At 41.6% G+C, this 26,871-nt stretch overlaps 1 protein-coding gene across 4 annotated transcripts in view; it reads left to right on the top strand.

The window, feature by feature from the left end:
* Positions 1–19,893, top strand: part of FBXO25 (F-box protein 25) — a 62,181-nt gene extending 42,288 nt beyond the window's left edge. For 2 of the 4 annotated variants that reach the window (XM_074947761.1, XM_074947762.1), the window contains exons 8-11: positions 2,408–2,590; positions 5,014–5,157; positions 13,207–13,233; positions 18,614–19,893. In XM_074947761.1, the coding sequence (XP_074803862.1) occupies positions 2,408–2,590; positions 5,014–5,157; positions 13,207–13,233; positions 18,614–18,703 (444 nt within the window). In that variant the 3' untranslated portion in view covers positions 18,704–19,893. The remainder of the gene's footprint in view (positions 1–2,407; positions 2,591–5,013; positions 5,158–13,206; positions 13,234–18,613) is intronic. The other 2 variants (XM_074947763.1, XM_074947764.1) reach the window with 1 other exon arrangement.
* Positions 19,894–26,871: the final 6,978 nt, after the last annotated feature.

Here is a 26,871-nt window from a genome sequence, read left to right on the forward strand (position 1 = left end):
TATTTAGAGATAATTATTCACTGGTCAGAGACATACGATAACTCTACCTTACTAAGGAGAGACAGACCTGAAATCCAAGATTAGAGAGGGACCAAAAAAACATGACTAAAGCATTGAAGTAGCGATTCCAAAGCTTTGCAATCCAACAGGGGTTTTTTCTGTGAAACTAGGTAACTTATGGACTTCTGGAAGCTTTAAAAGTTTGGACCTGGGTCACAGCCTTTTTTTTTTTTTTTTTTTTTTTTAGCATACTGTAGGGAGCGACAGAGGGTTAGGAGAGGAAGCGAAGGGAGGTACTGAGACTTGGTGAGGGGAGTAGGAGGAAAGGCAGTCAGCTGCAGGCTAGAAAGGAGAGTCCCAGGTATTTCTCTCTGCTTCCGGGCTCTTGCCTCCGCCAGTCTGCTCCTCCCTCAGGTGTGCGCAAGCTTACTTAGGGGTGGAGTACTAGCCCCCCATCTCACCCAGTTCCACTACCCACCCCAATGCTGTGTCCATCACTTTAAGCATTTACAATGGCAATTTTTGAAAATAAGATGTCTGAAGTTTCTAAGGGTCTATGATAATCATGGGGGATACACATTTATTTAAAAAATCTTTTTTTTTAACTTATATCACATTGTTTTGGTTTAAATCGGATTTAAATTGAATACATTTTTCTTTTTAAAAATAAACCTGTTTAGAACTAAATTTGAAACAGACTACGTATGTTAAGGCCTGCATTTATTATAATCTCTTTAAATCATTTAAATAAATAATATTTAACAGCACACATTTGCTAGTGAAGTTTTAAAGAAAGTGAAACCACCAAACTGGTAGAAGTCACTGGCTAAGCACCTAGAACAGGGATCAGCAATCTTTGGCATGCGGCCCATCAGGGAAATCTGCTGGCGGGCCGGGATTGTTTGTGTACCTGCAATGTCCGCAGGTTCGGCTGATTGCAGCTCCCACTGGCCGCGGTTCGCTGTTCCAGGCCAATGGGGGCTGCAGGAAGTAGCAGCCAACACATCCCTCTGTCTTGTTACTTTATCATTCTGCCCTGAATAAATCACAACAAATTTTGAAATAGAAGATAGATCACACTTAAAAAAAAAAGGGGGGGGGAAATTTAGCCTTGAAGATATTTGTCACGTGGCCAACAAACTAAAACACCATCCTTGCTTGACAGATAACAGGTGTTTGACTTGTTGTTTCCTTTATTTTATATCAGTAACTTCCACTGAGTGATTTTTCTTTAGTTATGTATTACAAATGCAAGATTGGAGTCATTATGTTCAAAGATGCCTGAGCATGATGATCTCTCCAAAACTATACACAAGATGTCACTACAGAAAGTATATTCTATAAGCAAGACTAATGAGTGTAATGAACTAAACTGTGGCATTAAGCTAGAGCTGTCTGTTGGACCCAGCTACCCTAGGGAGTGCAGCTGTTGTAATAAGATTGCATATGTTCCCTTTGTATCTGGTCAGTTCCACTAGGTGGGGTCACTGTCATCCCTTGCACAAAACACTGACAGCAGTGCTAGCTCTATATAGTCCCTAACTGTGTCTCTTGTTGTGCCCAGCCCCCTTTCATTAGGTTCAAGTAGAGGAAAGGGAGAGGCACTTTTTACATCTCCCATGCTCCTGCTGCAAGGAAGAGAACCTCTCTAGTCCCCACCCTAGGTACTGCTGCACAGAGACCCCATAGAAGAGGACTCTGGTCAGGTATACATGCTCCCTTGGGTCACCCACTCTATATTTGCTCTCCTATCAGTGTGGCAGAATCACTATTTCATCTGTTGGGAGGCTCTGCAGAGGTGGGATTTGTCCTACTCTCTTCCCTCTGACTTTTACATTCCATATCTATTGCACATCTGTTGAATAATTGACATAAACTTCAGTGCTTTTTAACAGTGGTTTCTCTGACTCTTTAACGTTTTTAGAGTGTGCATTTTTCTGAAAGTTGGTGTTGTATGCAACTTGTAACTAATTTTCAGACTGCATATTTTGGATTTTTTATTTTTATTTTTTTGCTTTTAATTTCCAAAGCTTTTTCATCCAAAGCATAACTTTACGTTCTAAGAATTCTCATTCACTTAACACCAGAAAAACTAAGAGCTGCAAAACCACATTATTCAACTTCTGTTCCTTGAGATATTTAATTTTCAATAACAAACTTGCAGAATAATCTAACAAACGCTGAAAACCAAATGATCAAAATATCAAACTGGCAAAAAAAACCAAAACGGGTCCATATTTTTTCAGGGAAACGCACATACATACATATAATTATAAAATGTATAAAATTTTAAAAGGTGAAATAAAAATAACTGAGGTAGCTATATTGGTTTAAACCTAAAATTGAAAACCCTTCTTATGTTATACTAACAACTCCATGCAGTTAAAAGTTAACTCTCTTTTTTCAGCAAGTCAACAATGGTCTCACACTCAGCGATCTTCCTCTGCATATGCTGAATAACATTTTATACAGGTTCTCAGATGGCTGGGACATTATTACCCTAGGTCAAGTGACCCCAACACTGTACATGCTCAGCGAAGACAGGCAGTTATGGAAAAAACTTTGCCAGTACCATTTTGCAGAAAAACAGGTAACGAGAGAGAGTTGTGTGTGTTAAATCTGATACTGTTTTCTGTCATACTGGATGAAGATGATCTCAGTATGAATTCCTCAGTGAATTTGCCCTTGCTTTCACATTGAACCATAGCAATGTGGGTAACGGGAAAGTGATCTGTTTTTTTCAGAGGTGGTGTCTACCCTCAGTTCCCATTGATTTCTGTGAGAAATGTGCTCTGTACATCAACCCAAGAGACTCTATCTGGATGTTTCCCGTGCAGTGGAGGGGAGGGCAGTGGAGGCAATGTCTACACTAAGCTTTTTTTCCTCCATATTTCCCATAATTCCTGCCAACTGTGGCAGACTGGACTTTTAAAGCTTTAGTATATGCATTTTAGATGCCAAGGTAATAGGTGTTTCAAGCTAAGATTTTTCATAAATTATACAAGTCTGAACAGTCAGTCATGATCTTCTAGATTATATTTCTCTACCTAGACTATTATGAGTAGATTTTCTTGCATACAAGTAACTTTTACCACGCATTTATTAGTCTCAGAGTTTACCTAATAACATTGATATTCATGACCATCTGGACTTGAACCTACCCATTCTTTAAACTCCCACTAGCGGGGTGTGAGTGTATATGTGTACACATATACCATTGCCCTTTAACACACAAGGCTAAGAGTTTGAGCTGCTTTCCAAACAACTGTCAAAGAAAATCCAGTACTGGTTGGAAGTGAGTCAGAATAGCCTCTTCCTGTTACATTGTATGAACTCTAAGGCCTTAGACTAAACTTAGAAAAATTGACCCTCCTTCCACTCCTAATAGTCAAAGAGGAGAATAGTGTAGAACAGGGATTGGCAACCTTTGGCACCCGGCCCCTCAGGGAAATCCGCTGACAGGCTGGGATGATTTGTTTACTTCCAGTGTACGCAGGTTCAGCCGATCGCAGCTTCCACTGACCGCGGTTTGCTGTTCCGGGCTAATGGCTGCAGGAAGCAGCAGCCAGCACATCCCTTGGCCCACACCGCTTCCCGCAGCCCCCGTTGGCATGGAACAGCGAACCGCAGCTAGGGGGAGCTGTGATTGACTGTATACCACTGAGCTCAAAATGGATCTTAACTAATAAATAAATGGTGATTGTTTCACAAGAGACGGATGGAAGGAGTCTCAAACTGACATGGCACCTTGGCAAAAGATGCAAAGGCAGGGGACTAGAAGTAGTACACCAAAGGAGAGCTCAGGAGGGGTAAATGTAGGCCATGGGAGTAGGCGTAGGAAGAAGTAGGCAGGGTGGGGTTGAGCATTTTGAATTTGATGTACAAGGACAGGGAATTTTGAGGAGTGGAAGAGGAGAAGGATTTTGAACAACGATCACAATGGCTGGAGAGGAAGCTGTTATCTTAAGATTATATAAGAAATAAAAATCACTCCAGCACATCAGTGTAACATGTCAGATACAGGATCTCTAAATACTCGTGTAAAAATACTTCTGTAAAAAAAAGTCTCTCTGAACTCTAACATGTAGTTTCCAAGCAGCTTTTAAGTGGACTAATAACCTAACTGAATCTGTAGGGGTTTTGGGCGGCTATTTAACTGTAATTTGCCTCATGTTAAAAATGTGTCACTTTACAAGCAGCAATAAGACCTGAACCTTCACCAGTAGCAACCACATTGATCTGAAGGATTCTTGCACTGTTGCTTGGAAAAATTAGGCAGTACATCTATCCATGTGCTTCAATGTCCCATGCTTCCAAAAAAGATATACAAAGCATGTGCAAGTAAGACTAACATGCATTTATTTAAAATTAAAAGAAAAGAATTATTTAAGTTTCTAATAATTGTGTAAAAGGCCTTAATTGTGAAAAATATGTAGCCTAAGACTACATTTATAAAGTCTAAAGCCTTGGTTGCTTTGCCTGTACTTTACAGGGGAATATTTTACAGCTACAGTCCTTACAATAAGCCACTAGTTGTAATACATGATCATCTTTCATCAATTTATAAGTGAAGAAAATATTCAGTGCAATTGTTTTCTATATAACTCTTAAAATAGTACTCATATGCAACAAGAGAATTATTAACTTGGCTCTTTCAAGTCAATGGAGTTGCCCCAATGATGAGTATGGCCCAGCGTAGCTTAACAAATCTGTAGTTTCTGTTTTGTATTGATCTACCTAACTTAGTTGGCTTGGGAAGGCCTCAAATATTTAGAGGGGTACGGGCTAGAATATGGTATAAATCACCTTTATATGGATGGGTCTCTAAAACTGTGCTTCAGAGTTTAAAGTTGACACTCCATGAAGTTGTGTATATGAGTCAGAATATTAGCCTGAGAGAGCCCCATTTATAAAATAATTTATCTTGAACTATTCTTTTATACTTCAGCCTTTGATTGGCTTGATTACTTTCTGCTAACAATTTTTAAATTAAAATATTAATTTTATGTTCAGTTCTGTAGGCATTTGATCCTGTCGGAAAAAGGTCACATTGACTGGAAGCTGATGTACTTTGCACTTCAGAAATGTTATCCAATAAAGGAACAATATGGGGACACATTACACTTTTGTCGACATTGTAGTATTCTGTTTTGGAAGGTAAGAACTGGAAATGTATAATTTAACATTAGAAAATACTTTGAGAGTTAGCTACGGAAAAAAATATCGTTGACTGGGGAAATGTTAGTGTTGTATAATTGTTTGCCATCTCAGGTGAAAAGTAATTGGGCCGTAAATCAAACTAAGTAAAGTGGTCGCACCTACATAGGTTGGTGTGTTGTTCCAAAAGAGGTTTCCAGCCAAAATGAGAAATCAAAAGTTCAATTCTGTGCTATTTATAGTTTTAAAATCTGTACCAGAAATTGATCCTCTGTGTTTTTAGAAAGAAAGATGATTAGAGTGTTACTCCCTACCTTCCAGCAGCCTTTTTGTTAGACAGCTGTAATGCACTAATGCTCAGGGATGTGGGGGAAGCAGGCAGAGGACTAGCTTCAACATTATGGCAGCCAATAAAAAGGATCAAGAGTAAAAACATTTTACCACAGTATTTCCACAGCAGTGATGTAATATTTTACATGATTTAGTAACCAGCTGTGTCTTGTGAAAAGCATTGAAGAACTTGTTAGAAATGATCTTTCTAAACATACATTTTGTGTTTCCCTTATCTTGCTGTTTGGTAGTAAGTATATTTGGCCTTGAAGGAGGATCTTGGGTAATCTGCTTCTTAACTCTCACCTGAAGTCATAATAATCCTATTTTGGTTTAACATTTGATGGCTGGAAAAGTGGATTAGATGCCTCTTTCTGACTGACTTCAATTTGCAGCCCAAAGACTACAGTAGATTATGATTTTAAATGGAAAATAAGAAGCAAGAGTTGCTTGGAAACCTTGAAAAATCTTCTCCTGAGAAATCATTTTGCTTTTATACATTATATTTTGTTGCTTTTCCATTATTCTGAAATTCTAAAGACATTTACATGAAAGCAAGACTGTGTAAGATTTATTTTCTGCTCTTTCCTCCCTCTCCTCCCAAAGAAGATAATTCTTCCTGTGTGACTATGGGTCCTCTGCATGACTTGGTAATTTGTCCAATGAGGAGTAATAGCATGTATGCCAATAGCAATGTATGAATCGTGTCATTCTGAATTTGAATATCCTTGTTATCTTGTCTGTACCTGCAGACCCTAATAATTACATCAGCAGTACAAAAACATGCAGTCACTATAGGCGTCTGCTTTAAAAAAGTCTGGACAAACTATTGATGTATAGTTCCTTCACTTCTGATAAAGGTTTGCTAGGGAATAAAAGCTGTCCGTTGCAGTAGAGACTGTCCTGTAACTTGCTACCTAGTCAGTAGGAGACAGTTTTCCCTTGATAAAATGTTGATGATTACATGACTATGCAGTTATGAGAGAGTTGGGTTTTTTAGTTCTTGTGTATACTAGTTCTCTTTCTAATTTCTAAAGGCTTTTGTTGTTGGGGTATTCCTGTGTAAGGGGATAACTGGATACTGTTTGACATTTTGCCTCCGTTCAGATGTTTGCTACTGTTGTGCTTCACAGTGTAGGAATACCACAGCTTTGGTCTTAATGCTGAGAAAGACCAAATTCGTGGTATTCCTAAGAGTCTGGAGCTTAAGTTCAAGGATCATGGGGGAGTATAGGAGGAAGAAGAAATGCCACGTACATGAATAGAATGGCTAGATACTAAGAATTGTGGAGTATTCCATGCAAGTGTATTTATTGATTCCTTCCTCCTATGGTAGGAGTTCTGAGTGCTGTTCTGCAGATCAATTCCCAGGCAGGAGTAACAATAATTTCTTGCTGGCACTGGCACTAGTGATTGCTGTTGCAAGACTTCATATACAGAAGTGAGTTGTTTGATTGGGCTGACTGTGGATTTTCATAACTTCTTTCAGATAGTTTTTAAACTGTTCTCAAATTAAGGAGTGGCTTTAGTTTTCAGGCTCTCAGAAAAAGCGGATATGGGAATGTGACAAAAATCTTCACCTTTTAAAATAATTACTAAAGTTTGATGGTAGTGGGGAACTAATTCTTTCTCTATGCAAAGTGGTCTAACAGCTCAGCTTAGTGCTACTAACTCTGTTTTGGTGGGACTTTTTATTGTTGTGTTATCTTAAGATGGCTAGGTCAAAGAAGGAGGAGGGCGGGGAGGGTTGCATTTGGTTCTTAAGGTACTGAAGTTTGTTGGCACCCTGATCTCATGAGGGAGCAGGTTCAAAATTCATGGTCCTATGGTCAAAGAGCCTACATCTTCTGCATGTTTCACTTTGATGTTTCCAGTTCCACTGGAATGTAGGTTTGATGGGCGGTCATGATCATGCAGGATGGAGAGGTCCTGTTGGTAACTTGTGACAGCCACATCAAGACATTTGAAGTAGTGGGTGAAAACCTTGAATCCAAGGGGAGCAAGAGCAGGAGGCAGAGCACTGGGCAACCATTGTGGCTGAGCACAGGGGCTAAGGTGTTCTGAACCAGTAGTAGCTTTTTTATTTGATGGGTTTTGGACTTGGGTGCAGAGTATTACAATAGTCAGGCTTCGAGGTGATGAACATGCCAATCATTGGACACCATGGCTAAATCTGAATAGGTTTCCCACCAGCTATGAATGAAGAAGGAGGTTTTTGCAGCAGTGGCAATTTTGGCCTCCACAGGCCCAGTGGCCACTGAGGCTATGAACTAGAACTATCTGAAAGCAAATGCCCTCAAAGGAAGATGATGATATAAAAATGGTGAGTTTTTGGAGTGTTTCTGTCATTCCACCAGCATCATTTCAGTCTTTCCAGGATTCCGCTTCAGCCAGCTGCATTTCCTCCAGTTGCTGATGTCAGCCGAGCTGTTGGGTCACTGGTAGAATGTGCTGTTTGTCTCTGATGTGAAGGTGCTGTAAAGTTGAGTGTCTTCTGTGTATTGTGCACCTTTTTAATAACTCCTCCAACCAGAGGTACGGCCAGTGTACCCAAGCTAATACTTTTTTCTTGTAGGAAGTGTAGTATGACTGTTAGTGACTCAGAATCTCTGGTTTACATCATCCAAAAGATGGTAGCTGTAGCAGAACACACACACACAAACACACACCTTCAAAACTTTGTTGTGCATTATTGGTTCAGCATTAAACCTGAGAGAAGAGGGCAACCTACTGAATTACCAGGGAGCATGGATCAGCATTCATGTCACACTCCCGGTCAGAATCAGAGGGGTAGCTGTGTTAGTCTGGATCTGTAAAAGTGGCAAAGAGTCCTGTGGCACCTTATAGACTAACAGACATATTGGAGCATAAGCTTTCATGGGTGAATATCCATTTCGTCGGATGCATATAGTAGAAATTTCCAGAGGCAGCTATAAATATGCAAGCAAGAATCAGGCTAGGGATAACGAGGGAGGATGAGGCCGGCTTCTAGCAGTTGAGGTGTGAACACCAAGGAAGGAGAAACTGCTTTTGTAGTTGGTTAGCCATTCACAGTCTCTGTTTAATCCTGAGCTGATGATGTCAAATTTGCAAATGAACTGAAGCTCAGCAGTTTCTCTTTGAAGTCTGGTCCTGAAGGTTTTTTGCTGCAGGATGGCTACCTTTAAATCTGCTACTGTGTGTCCAGGGAGGTTGAAGTGTTCTCCTACAGGTTTTTATATATTGCCATTCCTAATATCTGATTTGTGTCCATTTATCCTTTTACGTAGGGACTGTCCAGTTTGGTCTATGTACATAGCAGAGGGGCATTGCTGGCACATGATGATGTAGATTACATTGGTGGACATGCAGGTGAATGAACCGGTGATGGTGTGGCTGATCTGGTTAGGTCCTGTGATGGTGTCGCTGGTGTAGATATGTGGGCGGAGTTGGCATCGAGGTTTGTTGCATGGATTGGTTCCTGAGTTAGAGTTACTATGGTGCGGTGTGTAGTTGCTGGTGAGAATATGCTTCAGATTGGCGGGTTGTCTGTGGGCGTGGACTGGCCTGCCTCCCAAGGCCTGTGAAAGTGAGGGATCGTTGTCCAGGATGGGTTGTAGATCACTGATGATGCGTTGGAGAGGTTTTAGATGAGGACTGTACGTGATGGCCAGGGGAGTTCTGTTGGTTTCTTTCTTGGGCTTGTCGTACAGCAGGAGGCTACTGGGTACACGTCTGGCTCTGTTGATCTGTTTCCTTATTTCCTCATATGGGTATCGTAGTTTTGAGAATGCTTGGTGAAGATCTTGTAGGTGTTGGTCTCTGTCTGAGGGGTTGGAGCAAATGCAGTTGTACCTCAGCACCTGGCTGTAGACAACGGATCGTGTGGTGTGTCCGGGATGGAAGCTGGAGGCATGAAGGTAGGCATAGCAGTCGGTGGGTTTTCGGTATAGGGTGGTGTTAACGTGACCGTCACTTATTTGCACTGTGGTGTCTCGGAAGTGGACCTTCCGTGTAGATTGGTCCAGGCTGAGGTTGATGGTGGGGTGGAACCTATTGAAATCATGGGGGAATTCTTCCAGGGTTTCCTTCCCATGGGTCTAGATGATGAAGATGTCAGCAATATAGCATAGGTAGAGAAGGGGCGTGAATGGACGAGAGCTGAGGAAGCATTGTTCCAGGTCAGCCATAAAAGTGTTGGCATATTGTGGGGCTATGCGGGTGTCCATAACGGTGCCACTGGTCTGGAGGTATATTTTGTCACCAAATTTGAAATCATTGTGCGTGAGGATAAAGTTACAGAGCTCAGCAACCAGTTGTGCTGTGGCATCATCAGGGATACTGTTCCTGGCAGCTTGTATTCCATCTGTGTGTGGTATGTTTGTGTAGAGAGCTTCTACATCCATGGTGGCTAGGATGGTGTTTTCTGGAAGATCACCAATGCATTGTAAAAAGAAAAGGAGTACTTAGAGACTAACTACAAATGCATTGTAGTTTTCTCAGGAAATCAGTGGTGTCACGGAGATAGCTGGGAGTGCTGGTGGCATGGGGTTTGAGTAGACAGTCCACATATCCGGACAGTCCTTCAGTGAGAGTGCCAATGTCTGAGATGACGGGGTGTCCAGGATTTCCGGGTTTGTGGATCTTGGGTAGTAGATAGAATAACCCCGGTTGGGGATCTAAGGGTATGTTGATTTGTTCCTGTGTTAGTGTAGGGAGTGTCCTGAGTAGATGGTGCGGTTTCTTAGTGTATTCCTCCATGGGATCTGAGGAAAGCGGCCTGTAGAATTTGGTATTGGAGAGTTGTCTGGCAGCCTCCTTTTGGTAGTCAGACCTGTTCATGATGACAACAGCACCTCCTTTATCAGCTTCTGATTATAATGTCAGGGTTGTTTCTGAGGCTGCGGATGGCATTCCGTTCTGCACGACTTAAGTTATGAGGCAAGCGATGTTGTTTTTTCCACAATTTCTGCCTGTGCACGTCCTATGTATAGGTCCAGACTGTCATTTCGACCCTCAGGAGGAGTCCATGTGGAGTTCTTTTTGTGCTGTTGATGGGAGGGTATCTGTGTATCAGTGTGCTGTTCAGTGTTATCTTGAAAGTCGGAGACGGCGAAAGTAGGCTTCCAGATCACCGCAGAACTATATCATGTTTGTGGGGGTGGCGGGGCAGAAAGAGAGTCCCCGAGATAGGACAGACTCTTCTTCTGGGCTGAGTGTGTAGCTGGGTAGATTGACGATATTGCTGGATGAGTTGGGGTACCACTGTTGTGGCCCCATGTGGCAGGTAGGATTTTAGACAGCTTACAGTCCTTTTTCCTTTGTAGAGAGGTGAAGCATGTAATGTAGATCTCCTGTCTTATTTTAGTAAAGTCCGTTCGTGTGGAAGGTTGGTTATTTATGAGAGTCTCCAGGTTGGAGAGCTCTTTTTTGACGTTTTCCTGTTTGCTGTATAGGATGCTGATCAGGTGTTTCCTCAGTTTCTTTGATAATGTGTGGCATAATCTCTCACTGTGATCTGTGCAATATGTAGATAGCAATGGATTTTTCACCTTCAGTCCATTTGGTATGACCAAGTGGACCCGGTCAGTACGCAGCCCAAGCAGGGGAAGCTAATGATCCAACCAGAGGACCAAATTCGGTGGTGCCTCAGGTGAACGTGACCAAGATTCATGTTGCGCATACACTAAGAAGACTGAATTACCATTCCAGTACTCAGAATAAATTTGTTAAAATAAATTTGTTAGTCTCTAAGGTGCCACAGTTCCTCCTTTTCTCATTCCAGTAGTGTGACCATGCCTGATCCTGCTGACTTGAGGGATCTAGTAGAAGTGGTAAGGCTGCAGAGTTAATAAACACATTTCTCCAAATGCAAATTTAGTAATCTTTGTGATACCATAATCACCTGCATAGCAACTGATCGTGATATCAGATAGGATTATGATTTCTGGTGTGGAATAAGCATGGATGTCTTTTGGGATTAGTGATAAGATATGGAGGTTTATCTCCTCTACAGCATTGGAATGTGAACCACATCAATACCATCTGACAAATGTTTGATAGTGCTGAAATAATTAGTGGTGTTACTTCATATTAAATGGATGATTTCCACACTATAAGTGGCACCCTTGTTGGCAGAGATGCCTGCCAAAGGCTTGATCAGATTGGAGCCTGAATTGCCTTCTTGCTCAGACCCTTTCACAAGCTTTTTAACCAAAAAAAGAGAAATCAACCAAGGGAAATGAAACTTTTGGTCTTGTCATCTCTGATGAGACTTTGTGCTCTTTGGAAATAGCTATCTTAACTGGAAAAAGAGGTATACCAGTTTAAATATATTAATGGTAGTAACCCAAGTTGTAACAAACGCTCTGTTAGGGGTCAGTGTGGTACATGGTTTTAACTTGGTGTCAATAAATTGCATACAGTACGGTGGTTGGCTAATATCATTATAGTATCTGTAATTAACACCTATTTTTTCCAAACTGAAAATTGATCCTTTACAATGCTTTTGGACACTTTTTCTAAATGTTTGATTTATTCTGGAACTTTAAAATTTCCATGTGTTTTATTTTTTTAAAGGAAAAACGCTAGCTTTAAATTTTGTGGGGGCAGAGGGGAACTGATAAGACTTTATTAAATTATATATTATCAGTACATACTATGAAGAAAATAAAGGAAGATGTTTTCTTAATTGGATACCAATAATTCAAAATCTGGTCATTTTTTTTTAAAGTTCAAAGTAATTTTGGACCCTTTGCTCTTTTTTTGTTTTTGTTTTACAGTTGCTTTCCTATCTTAAAACAAAAAAGTTGTTTTATCTCCTGTTATGTAAAAAACTCACACAAAAAGGAGAATGGCTGACTATACATGGAAACAGTGACACACACACAGTAAAGAAAATTTTCTCACTTTTCAGTTTTTCAGTCATTCAGTTCTAGTAATCATAGCTGTTATTTGTAACAATAGTTTTAAAAAACCTTCAGACAGCAATGTATAGGGTTTTTTTTATTGATAGCATTCCTTTAAAACAAATGATCGTAGAAAACTTAAATACATAAGTGAAATCATTACTAACTACTTCATAGGAGGTATGGTAATATATAAAAGAACATCTTGTACTCTTTAATATTAAAAGAGGAAATGAATATAGCGCACATTCATCACCTCAAATGACACTTTGAGAAGTGATTTTTCAAAAAAAGACTGATCATTTTTAATATAGACTAACTATGTAATTACTCAGTGGAGTAAAAATGCTGGCATCTAGTACTATTAAGTGATGCATCTTTGTGAGCGCTTTTTGTTTATATCATAACTCTTCCATACTATTATGTGGTGTCACCAATGTGGGTAAATTTCTTCCATTGCTAACTGGATAATACATTTCAGCAGGTCTAGAGCTGGACATAACTGATGGAGTATTTGTCCTTCTTTAATGGTAATTTTTTCAACGGTAGACAGATCATTGAAGCACTATGCAGTGACTAAAAGCTATTTCAAGCAGATGATGCACTCTAACACCTGTTCTTACTCCTCTGAGTTTTCGCAGTAGTTTGTTATGTGGGCTTTGTTTGCCAACAGATTAAAATAATCTAGTGCAGAATATTCCTATGGCAAATAATAATCAAAATCATATACTAAGCTTCTTATTCCAAATGCCTGCCAGTCCAATAAATCTTAATGTTTCCTCTCTTTTACTTTATTGCACTCCTTCCTGCTTCTTCCTTCATGATCCCAAAGGACTACCACCTTGCTTTGTTACTCAAGGTATTTCATATGTGTTTCATCCCTGCTTTTATCAATGCTGATTCTGTAATGTTGAAGTGAACAAGATGTTCAATTGTAATTGATGTTTCGGTTTGTCATGATGGGCTAAGAACAAGCTATTTCTGCAGCTGTTGACACTATTTAGATACTGTAATCTTCCAAGCTCAGCTTTGCACTTTTTGCTGCTGTTATTGCTATTTTTATTGCAGTGTTCCTCACTGTACTGTTTCAACTCAAGGCACTAAATTCAGCCTCTGATGTAAGCAGGTGCAGCTGTCACTGAACTCAGAAATTTATGCCCTCTTACACGAAGGATGAATTTTGCACAAAGTAGGCATTAATGGCTGTTTCCACATTCTAATGGATTTAGTTCAGCACTGAAATCTGAGAACAGTAAAGGCAACATCACAGAATTCTGTCTCTGCAGTATGAAACAAAGGTACTGGAATTGCTTTTACCCCACTGAATAATTTAATGACACTTTAACCTGTTTTACTCGAAGACCTTCTACAAATAGTAGTTTTTTAAAAAAAGACCTCTTGTGATTGGAGGAAAAGGAAATGATGACATTGCTTTCTGAATGAGACATTTACAGAAAAGAATTACACATTAGAGCACTGGAGGCCTATGGTTGTCATGGGAACTTCATAATTTGCAATGAAGCTGAAATTTTGGGAAGAAAACAATAATATTTGTCATTCGGTGCTCCTTGTAGGCAATGCAAATTTTCTTTCAACTTACATTTATTTTGATCTAGTTAAATAGATTTCTTGAAATTCAATTGGAAGTGAATCATTATGTATGAGCAAGATTTTAAATTAAAATAACTCTCAGAAGCAAGAGCATTCAGATTCACCAGCGGATATGCAATGCCTTACCTCTGATAAAAACATGCATATAGCTCTTCAAATCCATAACGCTCTTCCATAGTAATATTGCTATCTGGGTTTAAAAAACAAAAATGGATTTTAGTTGATTGTTCTTCAGACTTCTCTTCCTCACTGAAAGGAGGAGCTTGGGAAGGTGTTTTTCATGCTGTTGTGACGAACAAAACAGACAGGCTGTGGCTTAGAATTACATTTAGAAAGACTGTGGAGGGCAACAAAACTAACTCTTCTCCAAGAATTTAGCTCCGGTAGGCAGTGGTCCCAGAAGCTGGGAAATGAGTTCTGGTGGCAATGGGGAGAAGGTGGGTGCTAGCTGGCTATCTGATTTCCAGGGAGAAAGACTCCTCTGCCATTGCAGTTTGTAGAACAGCCCTTCTCAAGAGAATAAGTGAGGTTCAGCTTTCATCTGTTCCAAGCCCTTGGCATCTTTCTCTGCTGACTGCAGCATCTCCTATCCTCCCTGTCTCTGAAGGCAGTTCAGTTAGGGACCTTATTGTTAGATGTTCGCTTTTTTAACAGCTTTTCTCCCTGCTTCCCATGTCATTAAAAGAGCACCCTGCTCTCAGACTCTGTCCTTAGACAGTAAGCAAAAGAAGGGACATAAATAGATCTTCATTTTAAAATCTCATTTAACACTTTTTTTCTTTAAACCTAGACTAAGGTATTTATTTTTAGAGAATGAGACTCTCCCTTTCAAAAGTTCCATGGCATCTAGACCGCCATTTAAAATGGATGCTTCATCCTTAGCTTGCACTATTGTGCCTACATATGTGTGCTTCCATCCCTAGGTTTTAAGGACTTGAATTCAGAGCTCCCATTTTTAAGTTCTTGCTTTCTGTGAAATACAGTTCCGTTTTTTCCTCATTGAAATGTCAGTGGAATACTTCCATTGACAGCAGTAGTGTGTAACGTTAATGGTAGAGGCTGTATGATTTCTTTACCGTGTTTTTACCTTCTTTGAGCCTTTCTGCTCAACACACTGGATTAATGGTTATATGTAGCAAGTACACTAAAAAGCAGGTGTTTATGAGCTTTATGAACATTGTCTTTTAAGATATTTACTCACCTCGCTATCCAGACTTGTTCAGGACTTTGTGCTTACTGCAGCTATAGCATTTCCTTCTGGTAATGGTTGTTACAAGTTACAAAAGGCATGTGAGCATTTAATCATAAAATTAACTCAAATCCTAAATGTTTTTCAGCAATACAAGAGCCTCATGCTGAGGCTAGGCTCTCAATAACATTAGTTTTAAAGCAAGACCAGATGGCTCAGTGGGATAGCATTGACGGAGCCTTTCAACTTGAGGTCACAATTTAAACCCTGACCAGTCCAGTATAGATCAAAAGTCAGTGACTGAAAATGCCATATGCAAAACAAACTGGAGATCTGTCAGCCATTCCTCCAGTGTCACAACTGGCTGTATCTGTGGAGAAACTGAGAATTGGGTGCGAATTACACTCTCCTCACCCCTGCTACAAATATTCTGCCTAGAACAAGGGCCACAGCAGTGCAGGAAGCTTGCTCTGCTGCTGCCCTTCTTTTGTGTGTGTGGGGGGGCATATGGGAAATCAACCTTGTATCTTCCCAAATAACTAAATACAGTACAGTGGGGGGGGGGTGAGGAGGAGTGATCCAATTTCTATGATTTTTCCACTGTTATGAAAGCTTGCATTTTAAAGTGCCAAATTTAGCAAGCCTTTGCTAGGATATTTTAGACTTGTTGAATCTAATCACCGAAAATAAGTATGCATGATAAAATACTGAAGGTATGATTGGCATTTTATGCATGCTTAGTATATGTTTGAGTATTTGCAAGAGATATTAACCAAAATGCACATAACTTTAAAACACACTCTGTCTCACATTCCTTCTGAATGCTGTTGGCATTTTATGTTGGTACAGTGAAATATAAGAAAATAGTAAAATAACCATGGCAGGGAAGAAGTTCTTAAAAACTACCGAGAAGCGTGCATGTTGGTCTCCTTACAGCTCAAAGCATGGAAATTAGGATGTGGCCCAGTTTAATTACAACTAATACATTTTGACAGTTTTTGTTTTCAGTTTCCTATCATCATTCTTCTGAAAGTAATTTTTCAGAAGATAAAGGAAATGTTGAAATGGAAAAACTAACAGAGCACAGCTTGTTGGGTGTGAGTTAGAAGCAGCGCGGGGATCCGCAATAAAAATAGCTGCTTTCACCTCTGTCTCCTGTTCCAATTTATGCTGCCACACAAGGCTCTTTGTCCACAGTTTACCACTTAAGCATTAAGAGTGTTAAGTCTTTAAAACTCAAAAGTAATGCTATTGAAATGATAAATGACAAGCACTGCGTACTCCTTGAGAGGTTTCAGAGTAGCAGCCGCGTTAGTCTGTATTCGCAAAAAGAACAGGAGTACTTGTGGCACCTTAGAGACTAACATTTTATTTGAGCAGAAGCTTTCGTGGGCTACAGCTCACCTCATGTTATGCTCAGATAAATTTGTTAGTCTCTAAGGTGCCACAGGTACTCCTTTTCTTTTTACTCCTTGAGAGTTTCTCCTAAATGGATATATGTGGCAATCCCCACGGCCTTTTAAGCCTCTTGGCATGCACACGAAAGGGCCTTTTCCCCACTACAAATACAGCTCGCTCCAACACAAGAACTATGTTGTAACTGGTTCCTTCAAATCCATGGTATTTGTAGAGGGGAAGAGCCCTGAGTTTCCTGCCCTAGCTTCCCAACAGATCTGAGGAACAATTTGAAGTAGTCTTCAGTGACTTGACCACTTCCTCCCTTGCAGAAGAGGACAGCAAGTAGCACTGAAAATCTTTAGAACTGGAGTCTGTTGCAGAAGGAGAATCTGATTCTGCAGCATTTTCCACTTGCAAAGTTCCACATTGCTCCTGCTCTTACTTCTTTAAAAATAAAATGTTACAGCCCCGCCCCTCCCCCCCAATAGTTAATACTAGAAGGGGAAAGTGGGAGGGGGAAACAGCTAGGAAAAAAGTAAAACAAGAAACAGATGTCTCCTGTATTTCTGTTTCTTCACGTGTAACCACGTTTGTTGTAGGGATTGTCTTGTTGAGCACACAGCTAGCACTAAAGTGAGAGAAGATGCGGGGGGGAGAGGGGATAATTATATAGGGAGGAAGAAGAAAAAAGAAACAGAAGAAGTGCTACTGTACAATTCTCCAAGAATAATATTGCTCCAAAACGTATTGGTCCACCAGCCATGTCAGATAAACCATTGGGCATTCGGATTGATAAAATGTAAATGCTGCTACTTTTATTTAGCTGTCCCTACAGTTTTCTCTCCATTTCCTTTCCCCAGTCATTTTGCCTTAAGAATGTTAACCATACTGCCTGTGGGTTTATGTTACTGTTTGCATGTGTGTGTGTAAAGCCAATATTGTAATGTATGGTATCCAATTCCGAAGCTCTAATTAAAGTTCTTCTCCTATTTATTTGTGTACTCTCTCCTCTCTATAATGATCTGCCCAAAAGTGAGTTAAGGCATATCACCTAAAATACTATTCCATACCCACTCCAGCTCTGGCCATTAGTGCAACTCCCACCACCACTGCCTTAGCACTTCTCTCTTTCCCTTCCAAGCCATTCAAAGTGTCACCGCCAAAATTATACTCCTTGCTGGTTGATCAGACCATATCATTTCCCTTTCTGAATCACTTCACTGGCTTTGCCTTGGCCCTCACATCAAGATTAAACCTCTCAACCTTGCTTTCGGAGTCCCACACAACTGTCTGCCTATAGATCTAATCGCTTATTGTATTCCCCATTCTCTCTTCCAGTGCCACCAGCCTTGCAAACCCCTACTTTCCATGCTGCAACCCCCTACTTTCATGGTGGGTCATCCGTATTCCAGTGTGCAATCCCGCCCCCTCCCCACCCACCTTTCATATCCATCATAAAGGTCCACATTTTCCTTAAGGCCTAAAGCCAGGCAACATTAAAGAGTAAGGATCTAAGGTAACTATTTCCTCCTCACCACCCAGTGCATCTTTTCTGCTTTTAAGTTTGCTGGAGTACAGGCTGTCTCTGTCTGTTTTATACAGGTCCGAAAGCCCTTGGGACAAAGGGAGAGGGAATGTGGAGAAGCTTGTTCTATGATTTCTTGTTTGTATCACAGCAGTGCCTAGAAACCCCAATCAGGGCTTGGAGCCCCATTGTGTTGCTGTATAGGCACTGTGTACACATAACAAAAAAGATAGTCATTGTCCCAAGGAGCTTACAATCTAAGTAACTATATGTTCTTGGCAATTTTTTCTTGGGAAGGGCCTTGTAGGCTTTGAACCAGAGTTCCAGAAGGCCAGTGACTTAAAAACTGGTCTAATCGGTTGTCCAGCTACTTAATTTGTCTTTTTAAAATGTAAAACTGAGGTGGGAATTCTTGCAGTTCTTTTCTATTAAAATCAATACTCAGCAGCTTTTTGTTTTTGTGGGTATTTTTTTAAAGGAGAAAATAACTTTTTTCCCTCCTCTTAATTTTGCTAGGATACAGGGCATCCCTGCACAGCCAATGATCCAGACACCTGTTTCATGCCAGTTTCTCCACAGCACTTCATTGATCTCTTCAAATTTTAAGAGGTGCAATGGCCTTGTTTTTGTTCTTATTTTTGGTCATCTTTGTGAAGAATCATGCAGTATGTATTATGCTTTGTGTGCAGTATCTTTTTAAATGTACTTCATAGTAAAAAGAGATGTCTAGGAGGGAGGGGGGAAATTGGAGAGGTGTATTCCAAATGCTGTTGTGTGCAGAAATGAACTGAAGAGGAATAAATATCTCCAATGAAGACACATTCTGTAGGCATGTCTACAAAAGGCTCTTTTGAATCCAAGAAAGAGTACATTTTTAGTCCTGCCTTTAAGACCATTTTGTACTGATTTAACATTTCATTAAGCCTGTTGAGTCTTGGGGGAGAGAGTTGTTGGAAGGGCTATTCTTGGAGTGACCAAAAGCAATTTGTCTTAATCCTTCACTCTTTTTATGCCACCATTTTCCAAGTACTTACCAACACTTTGCACATTTATAAATATTCATCTGATACCTTTTTGGACTCCTTCATAAATATCAAGTCAGTTACCAAGTTGGCATTAATCATTGTGAGTTTGTGTGTGAATAAAATATAGAGTTGTGATTATCTGTTGTTGAACCTGTTATGAAGGAAACCAACCTCTGTACATACATTATGCAAAATATTTATTTTCTTAAAAGGTATTTTATTAACTACATCAAACCTGTTTAAAGACATCCTAAATAGTATGGGAGGCTGTTCAGTGGCTGCTGAAGAATGATGGATTTTTCCAATGGTAGCCGCTGTCTTTTATTTTTATTTAATTTTTATTTTACATTTGGTGTTAAACTATTGCAGAAGGACTTTTAGACATCCTCAAGAAAGGACACATTACGGAGCAGAAAATTAATACAGCACGTTGCTAGGCCTCTGGTACAGTGGTGGTATTAAATTGTTCTAGTAACTGAGGCTCTGAGCTGGAAATTCTTTGCACTAAAAGGTCGCTTGTTGATCTGGAGCACCTCCTGCTGACTAACCCCATAGAGATGTGAATTCTGCAGGAAGCTACCTTCTTATACCTTGTAAATTACAGAGGAGGGGAGGGGCGCTGTCCAGAGACAGGAACAAAGTTATTCACAAAGTTTTTTGGAGAGATCATTTACCAACTGTGTAATGTAAAGACAAAACATATTGTATATCACACTGCTTGTTTTGAATCTAGTTTTGTACACAATGTAATAAATCATGTTTTACCTATTATTCTCTAGCAATTTCTTTTGCATTTAGAAATGAGTCTGTTTGAATTTATAGCACTGGCTTCTGTGTCCATCACCAATACAGGTTAGCGTTTGTTAACCGAACAAGAAAAATGTAGATATCTACTGTTCCCCTATCATTTTTAATTTATATTAACAGAGCCAGACCTTTAGCACGGGTGGATTGTGCAGGAAAGAGAATATTTAAGTGCTTGAAAAGAAAAGTTAGCTCTTCACAGTAAGGGAACTGTTCTTCCCTGGGTTTCATACTGCCGCCATGTCCTTATCGATGCCCATGTGAAAGGTAACAAACCTTTTTGCCCTAAAGCTGAAATAAATAAAAATCAGATGTTGAGCTCATAAGACTCTCTCCTCGATGCAGTTGGTTTTGGGGTTGTGTTGGTGTTTGTTTTGAGTCTAACATTTAACTTGGGATGCTTGGGAGGACGGTAAGGAAGCAGGGTTTACTGTTGGTGCAGAATGCAGCTGCTACCTCCTCTACAGGACAGACCACCCTCCACACACAACCTCTGGGTTCCAGTTACGCCACTGCACTAGTGTGCTTCTGTTGCCAGTTCTGGTAACCCTCTCTCCATGCACACGCTGTTAAGCCAGTTGTGTTCTCTGAGACAGTGCAGTTTACTAAGACCAGGGTAAAGCATATAAGAAGCAGAGCTTAAATGCTGGGCCCATTAAAGTCAATGGGAGTTTTGCCATTGACTTCATAGGCTACAGGATTTTTCACAAAATCATCTCATTAAGGGATTTGACTATGAATCAGGTCCCCAAGAAAGTCAGATCCTCTGACCACTTTTAGGACATAAGACAAGGGTCTCCTTTTTCAGAAAGCTTTCACACCATAGCTGGCATGATTTAACTAAAGCAGCCCTTCCTGTAACAAAAGAAGGGAGAAGAGGAGGGGACGGTAGTAGAGGGATGCATTAAACCAATCTGCATTAAGGGTAGAGACTACAGCTTTGGGAGATACAGCAAAATCCTAAGAGCTATTATGTGGTCCAGGTATTCAAGCTGATTCATTCACTTTACTCGTTCTGCAGTACTTTATTCTCTGCCCCCTTCTAATATTGGTGAATTTTTAGCCCTTGATCCTTGAAGCTCCTTTGTTCAAATACTTTTGGCTTAGTCTGAGGTAAGGGAGATTTTTTTTTTTCTCTAGAGTTGGTCACCCTAACTTTAGATGGCTTGGAGTTTTTTTGCGGGGGGCTAAATTCACATTTCAAAGGCAAAAGTAGAGACCCTGTCATTCGATTAGAGCATTAGCACAAATTATAACAAACATGTGCTCTGGCCTCTGGCGCATTGCATAGTAAATATTTATTTATTAAATGTTTCACCATACTTGACATGCTACAGTACTGCACAGATTATCTGACCTCATACTAGCTGCCTGCTTACTTTGCACAGTGCTTTCAGCTAAGGTGCCCAATGCGTTACAAAAGTTGAGTAAATCTCACACTTATAGGTTACAACATCACTAGTGCCTGTACACATGTCCATGCATGTGATCATGCCAGAAGCCCCCTACTTTCCACCGCTAAACCCTGGAAACATGTAGCTGAATGTAAGTACAGGGTAAGTTAGCATGCTTGAGGGGGTGTATGTAAGGACCCATCTTGGATTGTGGCATGGCCCCATACATGTGCCAGGGGGCTGGGTGGATAGAGGCAATGGGCATGTACCTGGTTCTGCATTTCCATAGTCCTCCAATACCCACAAGGCACTGAAATCTTTTCTGTCTGTCCTTTACCCTATCTATAAAGATCCCTGTCTGTTGCCCCATTTTCACCAGTAGTAGCAAGCTGTGCTGACCACACCAGAGCAGTTCTCCACTGCAGTTTTTTTTTTTTTTTTTTTTTTACCAGTACACATGAACATGGAGCCTGTTCTGAGAGCAGCCACCTGGTCCACTGACCACACCCAGGCCCCATCAGTGTGTGGCTGGGGTACAGCATCCTCTACAACTTTCCCCAGAGCAACAGGAACATACACCTGTACCTGGAGATTTCATGCAGGCTGGTGCAGGTGGGCATACAGTGGACTCTGGCCCAATGATGGGAACATATCAAGCACATGAGGCTCTTATACAGGAGAGTAAAGACTCCAAAAGTCACTCCGGGAGGGCTCCTTGTTCATACCCTTTCTATGATGAGCTGGACCAGGTGCCGTCCAGGGCTGTCAGGGCAGTGCCTAAAGTTGCGCTCTCTCTCTCTCACACACACACACCCCAACACTGCCAGCCTCATTGCTGGGATGCCAATGGAGGCCAGGGTGAGGTGGCAACAGGGACCATGAAGGAAGTTGTGGAAGACTTGCAGGACATGGAGCATGTGACTCTGCCCCCTCTACCCAAAGAAGCTGGTTGACAAAATCCACACACACCCCGCCCCCGCCAAACCTGAACCACAGCAAGACCCAAGGCTGGTGAGTTAGAATGGACTGCCCCACCCTCCCTGCCAATATCCCCTCTTACTCTGGTGCTATAGTCCTGATTTTAAGCCCAGCTCCCTACTCCACTTCCACAGGGTCCCTGAGCAAAACCACAGCTATAAATCAATCATTTTATTGATTGCCAGTTAGCCATTATGCATTTTGCAGGAGCAATAAAGCTGATCAACAAACAATCTTTGTTCATTTCTCACCCAACATGCAGGCAGTGATGGTTCTGGTGCTGTGTGGATCAGAGGAAGAGGGAATGGGTTTAGAAAGATTCCCAGTTGGGAATGGGAATTATAGAAAACTTATGGTTGTTTATCTAAAGTTAGCAACAGCTCTCTTTTGTCCCTTGGAAGATTATACAGTTTCAGTTCTCCCAGCCAACCCCAAACATACTGTCCCCTTACAAACAGAAACCACAGAGAATGGAGGTAAGGTTGAGGTGGCAGATGCAGGTTAGACGCAGGAAGGCGAAGGGAAAACTTTTTGGTTGTCTGAGGAAAAGTTAGTCACAGCGATCCTTTCTCACTTGGAAGACAACAGAATTTTTACCATTCCTGAGTATGTCATTGCCCCACCCTGAGACATGCTGCAGGAAATGGGGCTGAGAGCAGGACCCTGCCTGGCAGCTGCATAAACCCAAGAGCATGTCCCTAGGAAGAGGAGAGGCAAGAGTGATCTGGTGCTGACCTGAAACATCAGGGTACAAAAATAAAGTTGTACTGTGTCTTTTTCTTTCTCTGTTTAATTCATCATTGTTAGGCAGGCACAGGGCAAGATTTTGTGGTGATGCCAGGGTGGAGGAGGGTGTGTGTGCGCATTGTTCATGGTTCATATTTCCCTTTCCATCAAAGCTCCATATGCTAGCTGAGAATATAGTCAAGTTCCAGTTGACTTGTCTCCCAGTTCCAGAAGTATACAAAACAAACTTTTGTTGTAGCAGAAACTCCAGCTGCATCCTGAGCTTCAATGGAAGTGCAAATCATTTTGGTCCATTGTTGTAGGTGACCAAACCCCTCCATTCAGTAATAGGTAGAGGGGTGCTTTGTAGTATATAGGTCTGTTTGTTAGCCTGGGACAGAATTTTGATACTCTTATACTAATATGTGTAGACAAAGACACTGTGATGTTGCTTCTGCCTAGTCAGATGGATTTGTTAATACAATGGGAATAGATAAGAGCAGTTAAAGTGTTACTCAGAGCACACTTTAAGATTGCCTCAACACCTATCAAAGCAAAAGCAAGTAACCAGTTGGGAGGGGCAAAGGGACTTGTAGGGGAGGTATAAAACACTAAAAGACCAAAGAAATGCCTGTCCCTGACCTGGAGCACAAACTCACTCCTTACCCCTCCCATTGGGTACAAAAGAGGTGGGATGAAGACCCCAGACCCAAAATGGAACATGACCCTAAGTTGTAAGGGGTGGGACCGGGAGCATGCCTCCTGGGGTGGGGGAGGGGGAAGACGAGACACTGGGAAACAAGGCTCTGCAGAGTCAACGGAACACGTTTGCTGGAAACTAACCTCAATAAACATTGCATTGTCTACACTTCAGACTTCTGGTTTTCTGCTTTCTGTCTGCGTGACAAGAAGCAGGGGAGAGTGTGAAAGGAAAGCCCTCTAACATTGCCCCTTAGTAGAAACATCTCTCTGGCATAGGTTTCCTCCACAGAAGTGGAATGCCAATTCTCTTTTCAGCCTGGGTACCTTGAAAACACGCTATGTTCTCCAAAGGTTGCCCAGCCTAAAAAAAAAAAAAAAAATTGCAAACTGGTAACTTAGCCCCTGGAAGGAACTGTCACCCACACCCCACCCCACCCCTTGACACACTATGGAAATTTCATAAAACATTAGTACATGTATCTTACCCTTCGTAGCCACTGCTCTTTCCTCATGGGCTGCAAAAGTCTGAAAATCCAGGGTAGTCTAACAGTTGCAGCTCTAGAATGCTGAAAAGTATCAATATTGTGGCCTTTCACAGCAAACTTATGTGGGGGAATTTCTTGGCTTCTTCCAAAGGACAAAAAATAATGCTGCCCTTGTCTTTGGATTGGCAGGATGTCTGGCTCCCACGAGGAAAACCATTCCACCAGGTGGGCAGGAGCAGCACCGTAGAGGGAGGAGTATCTTGGAGGACCTGTTAATTGGCATGGACAGGAGAAACCAGGACCAGTCTAGGTGCCATAGGGCATGGGAGGTTCAGGCTTTTCAGCAGGAAGAGACACTGATGCATCAGTTTATAGGGCAGGTGTTACACCATAGGAAACAGGAGCATGCCATGATGGAAAGACTGATAGAACTGAGGCCCTAATGCGTTGGGGGTCCACCTGCTACCATAGCCACTGCATCTTCCTTAAATTACCACCACCACCACCACCTCCTCCTCCTCCTCCCAGTCCACCCCCTGAGCAACCTGGAGGAGCCTGCAGGATTTCCAGGACCACACCCTCCACTGGCACACTAAACCAGGAGGAGAACAATGAGCCAGGAGGACTCCCTGAACCCCACCAAGTGCCCAAATCCAATCCCCAGACAGGAGGTGTCTCTGTTTGTCCCCAATCATTCCCCCCTTGTCGGGCGAGAGCAAAGAGATAGAATCATAGAATATCAGGGTTGGAAGGGACCTCAGGAGGTCATCTAGTCCAACCCCCTGCTCAAAGCAGGACCAATCCCCAATTAAACCATCCCAGCCAGGGCTTTGTCAAGCCTGACCTTAAAAACTTCTAAGAAAGGAGATTCTACCACCTCCCTAGGTAACGCATTCCAGTGTTTCACCACCCTCCTAGTGAAAAAGTTTTTCCTAATATCCAACCTAAACCTCCCCCCTGCAACTTGAGACCATTACTCCTTGTCCTGTCATCTTCTACCACTGAGAATAGTCTAGAACCATCCTCTTTGGAACTACCTCTCAGGTAGTTGAAAGCAGCTATCAAATCCCCCCTCATTCTTCTCTTCTGCAGACTAAACAATCCCAGTTCCCTCAGCCTCTCCTCATAGGTCATGTGTTCCAGACCACTAATCATTTTTGTTGCCCTCCGCTGGACTCTCTCCAATTTATCCACATCCTTCTTGTAGTATGGGGCCCAAAACTGGACACAGTACTCCAGATAGGTACAGAGACATTAAAATTTGGCTGTTGCTCAAGGAGTCAGTCCCCGTTATGTTTTGCTGGTTTACATTGCCTTTTAAAAATATTTCAATTACACATTCTGTACAGTACTTTTAATAGATGTTATACTTTCCTTAACCTGTTTGTGGAGCCTCCTTCACTGTGATGAATGTAAGATGTTTTCAGGTTCAGGACTGGGTCACAGGAATCACAACTCACAAACCGGAATAGTGCAACTGTCTGGTACCATCACAGTGCAAGCATGATTTTGCCCATCCCACACTGACAACTCCCACCCGCTCCTCCCCTAGGTTAGGAAATAGCCACAGTACCAAGGATACAAGGGAGGAATATTGAAAGTGTGGTTAGTGTTATGTGCTTACAGAGAGCACTGCTAGCTTTAAATCAACAGAACTCACAGCACTAAAAATAGGTAGAGAAATGTCTTTATGGCTTGCTTCACATGCAGGAAAACAAAGCACAGTCCAAGTAACAATACAGGCCTCTGCCATTACCCTGTGATAAATAGCCCCTCTTCCCCCCTCCTCCCCCCCAAACTCTAAGCAGTTTCAATTCTGGGATTAGTGCTCCATAACATCTGCTAAGTGCAGGTAGCACTGCTGTAAAGAATAGTTTAAAAAACAGATCTCCATAAAGCAAATGTTGATAAGGTCATTAGGAGAGATTGAGTGCTCCCGATACCAGAGGTTTGGAAACAAGTGTGAAAAGTTAGGATAAAAGCTCTGCACAATGACTGCAGTACAACTCACCCACCACCCTGCACAGCACTAACCCAACACTAAGATGATAACACAGGGGAGATTCCCTGTTATAATGGTCTGTGATTTGTGAACTGTCACAGGAACGAAGGGCTAATGATCTCCAGCTACAAAACCATGTAGCCCCACAAGTATGTGCAATGTTCCATCAGGTGCTTTTCCTGCAGCTGCATAGTGGGTGACACTTTGCCTCAGCACAGGTAGATGTCATCCTCTGCCTCCCTGCTGTGCCAAGATATGTGCATATATGGCATCTCTGATTTCCCTTGCCTTCTGGGACCCAGGACCAGCATGCATGTGGGTGAGATCTAGCTGCCTGTACAGAGTTTGTAAACCCGACTTGTCCTGTGCCCACACAGGAGGCAAACACTTTCTTTTACCTTCACAAACATTATGGGGAGTGCAGCAGGCAACAGTTAGATGAATGTCACTGGCCACGCTGGCATCCAGACATGTGGACAGCACCACTGAGATTTCAGCCTACAAAACTCATATTCCACAATCATTCTGCAGCTATTGCATTTGTAACTAAATTCTCTTTTCCCAGATTCAGTCATGTTGGGGTTTCACACGCCAAGTTAGGAACAGGTATGTAGGATTCCAAAATAACAGTTGGCACAGATATGCCATAGAGAACCAA

This window comes from Natator depressus, chromosome 3, assembly GCF_965152275.1.
Source record: "Natator depressus isolate rNatDep1 chromosome 3, rNatDep2.hap1, whole genome shotgun sequence".
Classification (NCBI taxonomy): domain Eukaryota; kingdom Metazoa; phylum Chordata; order Testudines; family Cheloniidae; genus Natator; species Natator depressus.